Source organism: Chenopodium album, chromosome 1 (assembly GCF_948465745.1).
Source record: "Chenopodium album chromosome 1, dcCheAlbu1.1, whole genome shotgun sequence".
Lineage (NCBI taxonomy): Eukaryota > Viridiplantae > Streptophyta > Magnoliopsida > Caryophyllales > Amaranthaceae > Chenopodium > Chenopodium album.
Genome location: NC_137834.1, coordinates 22,035,883 through 22,046,657, shown reverse-complemented (window position 1 = coordinate 22,046,657; position 10,775 = coordinate 22,035,883). Strand labels below are relative to the sequence as shown.

The following is a 10,775-nucleotide window of genomic DNA, read 5'->3' as shown; positions in this document are numbered from 1 at the left end:
ATTGTAAAATGAAAGCAAGAACTATATATATTTTTTATTAATATATTTATTTATGAAAAGACATGACTATATTGGCAATTTTGTTATGAGAAGTAAATAAAAACAAGTTTAGGACAAAAAAGTCATTTTATTACACTTTTACAATCATTTTGTTTGTTTTGTTTTGTTTTTTTTTTTTTTTTTGAAAAAAGCTCCCAAATCTAATTTTTATAAATTAGTTTTTGGGCTTAATAAAATTTTAGAAAGAAGCTCTTTACCAAAGCAGTCAACCATTTGAGCAAATAACTATTTTGTTTTTGTCAAAATTCTCTTTTCGAAGGAGGCAAGGACCCCCTTAACCCATTTAAAATTGTTAATTATTTATGTATTAACTTGAAAATTTTGAGGCATGAAACCTATTATTTTATCAGCATCAACCACTTTTACCATAGGAAAACGACATTGTTTATGTGACTTGCTAATGCATTTTCCCCATTTGATGTATATTATTCTTTTCTTAATTGTATTTTAGTGTAGGGGGAGGGTTATTTTAAAAAAAAAAGGGCAAGGACTGAAACTGAGTGGTTTATTGTTAAAGCGAAGTTAGTGGATATAGTTTATATAATTAAGTAAAAGGACATGTGAGATTGTGAGAATATAAAAGTTAGTAGGCCATGTTGAGTATGAAATAATCTGTTTAATTTAATAGTGGTGGTGTTTGGTATTTTTCAAGTTTATATATATATATATATATATATATATATATATATATATATATATATATATATATATATATATATACACTATTTCCGGTTGAAATTACTCGCAACAAAGGAATATTTTATATCTCACAAATAATACCTCTTTGTTGCGAGTAATAAGAACAAGAGGTAGTATAATTTTTTTTTTTTTTTTTCCTCGGATTTTTCTAAAATTACCAGACCATTTCTTATTTGAGAAATATCGCTCATTTCTTATTAGGCTCTGATACCATGTCACGAAATAATTTTCCATAGTTTCATTAGAGTATGGGAAGCGTATTTATACAATCCTAACAAGAGATTAGGGATCTTAAGATAGGCCCGTTAGCGATACAGTATACATAATAAATATAGGCACTAATAGATTCTAAGTTCTGGTTACTATTTTATAATCTGACCTGTAGAGTGCAAAGGATATATTTTTATGAAACTATGCTTGAACAGAAAATGAAGACACAAAAATATGGCCAGTTGATGTGAAGTTTATATCTGTCTATGTTAGGCTTATTGTTGCATCCATACTACCCAACTTGACCTCTTAGATCTTAGGTTTTGGCCCTATTTGGTAATTAGATGAAGTTGGTCTGTAGTAGCTTAACTGGTTTAATTAGTTGAGTTTAATTAGATGTTTTGATTAGTTGGTTGAATTAACTTTTTGAAAAGAAGTGTTTTGTTAACTTATCAGATAAATAATAGAGTACTTCCTCTATTTATTTACTAAATATTAGAGATGATAAACACATTAGATAAAAAATATTATCACCATAAACCGTAATTTGTCCTCTTATTAGTATTTATGGATTTTTTTTTTTAAAATTTAAAAAATCCGTTTATCTTATCTATTACCTCCGGAACATATTATATGCAACTTTTGTCAAAAACGGAAATTTCACATTAAATGCAACTTTCCTCTTCTTTCCCTTTTTAATAAATTTTTTTTGTAAAATTACTCAAATACCCTTACTCATGATATCATAGACACAGTTAAACAACTAAATTAGTATAATAATTTAACTTAATTAACATAATTCATCTCACCAAATTCAATTCACCAAAACAAAATCCCATCAACAATCAACCTAAACTCAAAAAAATCATTCAACTTTCATCCTTGTTCATCTTTCACAATTTCGGCAACCACTAGCGTCAACGTCACCGGCCACAACCACCTTCAAGGTTCCCGACTCCGTCATCGGCTTAGTTCGAGTGGAGGCGGTGGTTTTGGCTTAGTTCGAGTGGAGGCGGTGGTTTTGGGCTAGTTCGAGTATATCAGGTCGGTTTTAGTGGGCTAGTTCGAGTAGATCGGCTGGTTATGTGGTGGTTCTGGGCTAGTTCGAGTAGATCAGCCGGTTCTCGATGGTTCGGGGGTGGTTCTGGCTGTTTTCTAGGTGATTTTGGGTTGTTTGAGTAGATTGAGCCCTAACTGAGCTAGTTTAGGGGTGGGTTGCGTTGTTGATGGGTTGGTGGTGGTGGTGGTTGTGTCGACGGTTTGGTGGTGGCGGTTAATTATCCCCATTCTCTCTCCTATCCTTAATTATATACTCTTTAATCCATTAAATCACGATTATGAAATTTGGTTTTGGGTTTCGTGAGAGCTCTAAAGTTACATCTAATATGTTCCGGAGGTAGTATTTCTTTTGTTAAATTACGTGCCATGAGACTATAGGTCAAGCAGATGATGTTTTGTTGTTTAAATAAGTGAAATGTAAAAATAAGGACTATGTTTATAATTTTTTTAAATTTTTTTAATTAAAAAGATATAATATATCTAAGATTTCAGAACAATGTAGTCATTTTTATTGTTGATTTAGAATCATCTATTTGAAAAACTCAGAAATCTAATTTTTCTACAAATTACTCCATAGTTTTTTTTATTTTTTATTTTTTAATTTTTTTAGGTTAAGTATTTTAGAATTTCTTTACCAAACACCAAAAAGAGATGTTTTAAGCCGTTAATTTCTTTTTTTTTTTTTTTTGAAACCAAGCAGTCAATTTTTTTATATATACTTCCTCCGTTTTTTTTAGATGCAACACACTTTTCACGATATTTAAGAAATGTGGGGTTCACATGATATAATACACTTTAAAATGGGATGAGTGGTTGTTAAGAGTGTAATTTAGTGGGCCATGTGCTTTAAATAAGGAAAATAGTATAGTTTTTTCCTAAAGTAACTTTCCTTCTATAGTGTTTTTTGCAAGTATTGTGACATTTCCTTTTTAGGGAAGTGTTGCAAGTGGGCCATGATCTTTTTATTTTATTTTTATTTTGATCAAAACTCAGTTGAGTTGAGTTCAGCTCAGCTCCTTTCAGTTCAGATCAGTTCATCTCAGCTCAGCTCCTAATTTCCTTCTCTTATAAAATATTCAATTCAGTTCAGCTCAGCTCAGCTCAGTTCAGCTCAATTCAATTAAGTTCAGTTCAGTTCAGCTGAGTTCAGTCAATGAGAACAGACCCTTAATCCATTTAAAGCTTTACATTATTTATTTATAAACTTGAAATTTCCAAGGCATAAACCAATTAGTTTATTAGCTTCAACCGATTTTTTTGTCATGCGAAAATGACACATATTATGTGACAATTTCCATTGTTTTGCTTTTCTCCCTCTGCTAACGGTTTTTCCCCTATTTTAAGTCGATGTTTCTTTTCTTAGTTCAATTAACATAATTTATTTTGGCTTTTCTACGATGTATTTTAGTGTAGGGGAAGGGTTTTTGAAAATTTCTTTTTATTTAAAAAACCTGCAGGTCCTACCTTTAGGTTGCAGCGTATACTTTGACGCCGTAGCGTGTGGGTTAGTCTGGTTGATTGCGTTTTCCTATTATGAATGAACCTATCACCAAATCCATAATTTTCAATCTAATTGCTGCTACCTGCCCTCTCTTGTTCCCTCATGTTTTATTTATTTATTTATTTTTATAGCTTTCTTTAGTGTTTTTGTTTAGCTTTTCTTGGTCTTTTTGTGATTTATGAATTGAGATAGGCCAAAAGAAAAGAGTGTAAATGGCCCTAGCCCGTAAACCACAAGCTATTGAGCTATGTATTTGATAATTTAGCAACTTCAGCTTCACGGGTGACCCTACGTAAATCCGTGGATCAGGAACCATTCATTGGGTGTGGATAAGACCTATCCTCACGTCAAAAATGATGGGGGGGGGGATTAATGAAGATGGACAGATATAGAACTATGCCGATGTAACCTGATTTATGAATTAGTTAAGATTATCCCTTTGCTTAAGTTGAAGCACAGATTTCTATAATAAGTTTCTAAACATTGAAGGGTAAGGAACTAAGGATTTTGATTCGGTACTTTTTCATATAAAACGGTCTTAATAAGTAAACTAACAGCACTGTCGGATTAATACCTCTCCTAGATGAAGTCTTCCTAACCGGTTTCAAGATTGTAGGATAACTGAAAATAAATTTAGAGATAAAATCTTTCTTAGCAGTTACATTCTATTAATCAAAATTGAACAAATTGAGATCAGCGGCCTCAAACACTCTTGTAAATGTGGTAAACATCAGCCATGATCCATCAACCTTGTCATAGATCAGTGGCCTCAAATTGAAACCTTACGTTTGCTAATTGTATTATCTGCTCCTAAGTTCTGCCAAGTATCCTACTTCTTTACAGTCAGTCGGCTGATGTGTAACTCAGCTGCTTAGAAAATTTTCAAAGTATTGCCTTATCTATAGTTTCAGTTTTCTTTTGGTTAGTATTGTATTTGTATGGTAACTAGCCTTGGGTCAGGAAGTTTACACTAGCTTGTTAGACATCTATAAATTCTATATTCTCCCCAAAAAAATATTACGAGCAGTTAACCCTTATCGTCTTAATGATAGATTAAGACACCGGAATCATGCATTAGTCATTGTGAGATCTGTACAAGAACTTGCCATTTTTTTAAAGTATTAAGACAAAAACAGGATAGGTTTCGAACATCATGCACCAAGGGTGATGGCAAACAAGTTACTGCATCAATACAAGAGACAGTAGTCCATCCCTTTTGATTCTCTTCTTGCTTATACCTTAGATACATTAACAACTTGATACATCTGGTGCCTTCTGTTAAGAAATGGGGCGTTTAATACGATAGACACTTCTGCACAATTTGGGTCAATCAAGATTGCATTGTTTCTATGATAAATCACATATGACAAAATGCAGCCTGTCAATGATGGGCTGAGGTAAATTCTATTTCAATGATAAAATACCCTCTGAATTTGATGGTATTTTTGACAATTGAACTTTTAATTTCTTATCACTATCATGTTTCCATTATTCATTCCTCATTTTTCTGTCAGGATTCAGGAGTATAAAAAACTCCTGCATCTGTATAAATAGCTGGACTTTTATGTCTATAACCAGTTTTGTCAGAAAATGAGCAGCATGTGATACAGTTTCTTTTCTTAAGTTATCTTTTCCCCTGAAATTCTTGTTGATCTAAATTCAATTTCTAGACAGAAACTGTCACCGGTTTATATTGGCCGCTACTCCCTCCATTTTTATGTCATTTTGCACAATTGGCATAGAATGCTTTTGAATAATATGTTGTTGGACTAGTCATAATATATTTTTTTAAAAAAAGAAATAATACACATTAAAGGTAATATTGGTCGGTGTCATTTCTTGACTAACATGGTCGGTTGAATTATAACACTTAAACATTAAATGTATGATTACAAATTATCCCCATTCTATAAATTCCGAGATATATTTTCTTTCATAAAACAGTCGGATTCATGAAGGGAAAAAAAAATACAATTTCTTTCATTCAATCGTATTTTTTTATCCTTCTCATGTTATAAAAAAATTTGGTGATGTAAAATTGAATGAAGTAAATTAGTAGGTTTGCCCACAACTTATACCACATGAAATTCAGGAAACTGAGTAATTAAAATGCTGTGTAGCTGTGTGTGTTTTTTAGGCTGACAAGAGAATGTGAACATGTGATGGGATTCTGGGTGTTCCCTGTTTTTTAAGCTGCTTCAGTTTTTTTTATAATCTGTAGTTTTATTCCATTGGTGACTGAACCACTTTCTCATCCAATCAACTTAGGTGTGTGTGGAGTTATTGTTTCATGTGTCAACCGCCTTCTCATCCAACCAAAACTATTGAGTAAGGTAGAAACTAGGACTTCACCCAATGACTGAGGTTTGCAGATTAGATTAAGGATATCTTCTATTCACCACAATTTAACATGTATCGTTTTTGAGTTTATTTGATCTAATTTATTAAACGTATTGAACCTTTGAGCTTATTGTACGAGTACATGTTGGTTGTATTAGTTGACGAGCACACAAGGAGCTATAGTCAATGCGAGGGGTGAGGTCAGATTGGATTTTTCATCTTACCTATTCAAAAAATGTTTTAACGAAAGTTGTCACTTGTCTATAAGTCTATGCCTTGTGTAAATTGGCAAAATGTCATCATCGATGCGATATTTGATTGGGACTTGAAGACTATCAGAATTGTTAGATATGTAACCGAAAAGGACTTGTAAAAAATAAAATGTTGGAATTTGAATGGGACAAACACTTGCAGTTGCTTCTACAGTTCTAACATGGCACATCTTCTGTGTTTTACTTACGATGCACGAATTAATGTACAAAAATAAGAGCTTGTTTATGATATTTTTTGTTTTTAGTTTGATGTTTTTTAAAGAATAAAAAAAAAAGAAAAAAAACCCAAAAACAGAAAATCAAAGACAATCTATTCATTCTACTAGTATAAACATACCTTTGAATTCAAGCTCCAATACTCCATTACACAATGTGTACCATATTTATGTATGATACGTGATTACATGTATTACTTTCTTCGGATCTCTTTCTTCAATTTAATTTTGGAACTACTAGTAGTATCTGGTATAGTGATAAATAAACCCTGGCTGTGGCATAAATCTCCACAAGGAAAACTTGGAAATAGGGATCTCTGACTCTTACCCTTTCCCTTTCCTTCATTCCCAATGAGACTTGTATGCAAACTCGAGCCGAGTTAATATGTGAAAAATTTCGGTCTGATAGGACGTGTTTTCTTAGGGCCTATTTACATTTACTGAGCTGAACTGAACTGATTGGAGCTGAACTAAAATGAAATGAATATTTTATGAAAGAGGAAAATTAGGAGCTGAATTGAACTGAAATGAAATTAAGTAAATATGAACAGGCCTTTAATTTAGAAAATGCCTTACTCCATATTTTGTAATTGAAACCTTGAGCCTCCACCACATGAAAATGAATAGAGTTAAAGATAAAGAAAGTTATTTTTTTATACAAAAAAGAACCTTCACTTCCTGTCAAAAAAAAAAAAAAAAAAAGAACCTTCACTTAAATTAAATGAAAACATTGATCAACTACTCAAATTAAGGCCAATGCTGCAAGGGGACACTTAGCTTATTCCGTAGGAAAAATTAAAATCTCTTTTCATTAGACGACGATTATATATTATTAGACACAGGTTATTATGATGTAGACATTGAAGTAGATGAGTCACTTTATACTAATATTATTTTCAATGATTGTCGATTTCTGAAAAAAAATTATCCTCAACTCGTGGACTACATTAGATGACGAGTACATATTATGGTGAAATTTTTTCCATAGGCGGATGCACAATGTTTCGTGCCTCCGTTTTTTTGTAAAAAGACAGAATATACATTTAGTTGTTCACTAAAGAACATACAGTTATTTTATAAAGATTATTTAGTTATTTTATAAAGAACATCACACATAATTGTATTGTAATGAACATATAGCTGTTTTGTAAAGAATTATAGCTATTTTGTAAAAAAAAAAAAATCCAACTTTATGTTCTTTATATATATATCTAAAGAACCTCCGTAATATTAATAAATAACATGATAATTAGAGGTGATCAACTTCAGCCTGGCCCCGATCCGGCCCGAAAATAGGACGGGTTTGGGCAACCAAAAAATTGCATTTTTCGTTAAAAATCCAAACATGGCCCAAAAAAACCCAAAAAGCCCGCTACATTTTCCGGGTTTGGGCAAGAGATATTATGTTAAGACTTGGTCCGACCCGAATTTTTGATCACCTCTAATAATTATATAATGTAATGAACATTATTTTTATTCAACCACCATAATTTGAATTTAAAGACAAAATTCAAAGAACATTTCAAAATAAACAATTAATAATTATGTCACAAATAAAAGTACATTATATTGACAATCAAAGAATATAAAAGGTAGTTTTTCACAAAAAAATCCTTATATAAAAAATATATGGTATAAGGCTTTATTTGTTGCCATTTTGATGTAGTGTGATAGAAAGAAATGATGTGGAGTAACTGTGGATTGATGGTTGGAGATTTGAAGCCTAATATTGTTCAAATTTTATCCTAAAACCAAACATTGTACAATACTTAACACCCACACTAGTGTTTGATTTCATTAATTTGTCAAACAATGAAAGTGTGGCACTCCAATTCAACTCCAATGTAACATAAGGTCAAATTAGAAAAATAAACCCGTTGTCTCTACTATAAATTAAATTTTAGGCACCAAGGTAAGTCGGTTCATTTGACCGCGTAGTCCTTAGCGCATCCGCTTTTGGTAGTATGTTTAGTATATTGCATGCTCAGATGAAAAAAAAAATAGGGTAAAAAATAATCATCTATTATTAAGTGTACACCAATATGTCGTCTATGATAAATTCATTTCTAAAAAATTATTTTTAATTTTACGCCTGCGTGACACATTGCTCCTTAGGATAATATTACACTACAGGACTAATGAATTTGTGGCACCATTATGTAACATGTTCTTTAATTGAATTTTTTAAAAAAACCTATGCTATAGTAAGTCCAAATGAGGCTATGATTCTCAAAAAGACATTTAGCACTAGGTATATTTAGTCCTTGGATAAAGATCTCCGATTTATTCTGTCAACTGCGCTATTGTCTCCCAAAATCAGCAACTTCTTTACACTCTTTTACTTGATTAGCATCTCTTGTTTCCACATACATTGCATTCTTATATTTTTAATTATATTCTTAACTATTTCACTAATTAGTTTTGTTCTCCAACTACCATGCTACTCCTCTCTATGATCTTTTTAATCCTCGGAAAAATGCAACAGTAAATCTGTTAACGATTCTGTTGCAGCTAAAACAATTCTGTTGATATTGTTTTGTGGTGATTTTTCAAGCTTGATACGATACGTGTATTAGTATTGGATAGTCTAATTTGATTACGATTATAAAAATCAAGAGACATGAATGCGACGAGAATGCTGTTAGTTATCATCTAATGATTGGTTATAGAGTAGGAGGGCAGAGAGGGAGACAAAGGTTGTTTAAAAAAATTGTACAGAATCTTTACCAGAATGTAAGCTGCTAGTCTGCAAGACTGTTAGTCATCGTATTTAATAAAATAATCCGTAAAAGGGTTTTAAATATTATTGAGGGTTGGCAACATGTCGGACTAACTGTTTCCTAAGACGAGTGACGAGCAAGGGTAGTCCCACGTCGTGTTCACATGCCCTGATTTCGCTCTCCTCTTCTTCTGCTCCTTGGCGAACTATAAATAGCTCGAATCACAGCATTATCTATTAAGTGCATTTTGGTGATCAAAATCTCTCACATTTACTTGAACAAACAAAAAAGATAAACATATTTCATTTAACAACTTTAAACAAAATGGCTGCTTCTTCTCATCCTGTTAGGTCCATAAGTTTACCTGCTAGATCTCACCCAACATCTCTTAAAATCGAAGAAACGATCAATAAGTTAAAGACTCGTGATATTTACCCATCAGAGTCAACTTCCTGTTATGCAACAGGAGCCGATAGTATTCAGCTCGGTCTTCTAAACCTTGTTGAGTTGTATGCTCATCTACAAGATCTTATCAATTCTCTTTCCAGCCAGAACGGGAAATTGGTAGAAGAAGCCTTAGAAAGTTCGGTATCACTGCTAGATACTTGCAGCAGTGGAAGAGACCTCATTACAGGGTTTAAGGAGCAAATCTGTGAACTACAGTCTGCTCTACGTCGTAAGGGGTACTCGAGCAGTGAAGAAATTAGCATGTACATGAGTTTTAGAAAGAAGGTTGCAAAGGAAGTTTCAAGATGCCTTAAAGTATTGAAGCAAGCTGAGGGAAAATTCGGAATCACTGCTCCTCTGCTTGAAAGCGATCCTTCAACAGCGAATTTAGTTAAACTTGTAAGAGAAACATACACTGCTACAGTTGCTGTCTTCAAATCACTCTTCTTGTTCTTGTCTACTCCAACCAAGGCAAGCAAATGGTCATTGGTCTCAAAACTCGTCACTAAAAATTCAGGGGCTCGTTCTACCAGCAAGGTGGCCGGGATCCTGAACGAGGTTTCTGGGGTTGATCTAGCCCTTCAGAACGAGAAAAAAGTTGATGTGATGCTAGTACGAGGCAAAATTCAAGCTCTTGATGCTAGTCTTCAAATCATTGAGGGAGAACTCGGGTGCCTTTTTAGGTGCTTACTACAAAATAGAGTCTCACTCTTGAACATCCTCACAAATTAAGTGGATACTTAGACTAAATAGTTTGTATACTATATTCTTTGTCATGGTAAATTTCCATGGGCCAGAAATTTTGTGCATTTGTAAATTGAGAGACAGGATTTATAGTTCGCAATGAAATTATATATTGATTGATTCATCTATTTGATCTCTCTTTCAAATTCTGCAATATTTTTTTCCTGCGAATTCATAGAACTGATTCAACGTCATTTTTTCAAATTAATTTACTGTTCTCTACGTTGTTCATATTCCCAACTTTTTTTTTTCAACAAATTATCCTTGCTAAAAATATTTTTAAGTCCCTAGAATCGGTAATGACAAAGCTAATTCATTTTTGTTTCTCACCAATGAATTGTTCTTGTTCTACAACAATATAAAATTACGTACGGCTTCTGTTGAAATACAAAGAATCAAAACAGATAAGTCATATAGTTTGTTACACTAGAATGGATTAAAATCAGTCCTTTTCTGTACTTTCAGTCATCGTCTAAGTACATTGGTGTCGGAATATGTAAGCATCATC

General features: G+C 32.6%; 1 protein-coding gene across 1 annotated transcript; it reads left to right on the top strand.

Moving 5' to 3' along the window:
- The first annotated feature begins 9,400 nt into the window (after positions 1–9,400).
- LOC145629381 (uncharacterized) lies at positions 9,401–10,255 on the top strand. Its single transcript, XM_081681976.1, has one exon. It carries the CDS (start codon positions 9,401–9,403, stop codon positions 10,253–10,255), a length of 855 nt encoding a protein of 284 aa, XP_081538102.1.
- Positions 10,256–10,775: the final 520 nt, after the last annotated feature.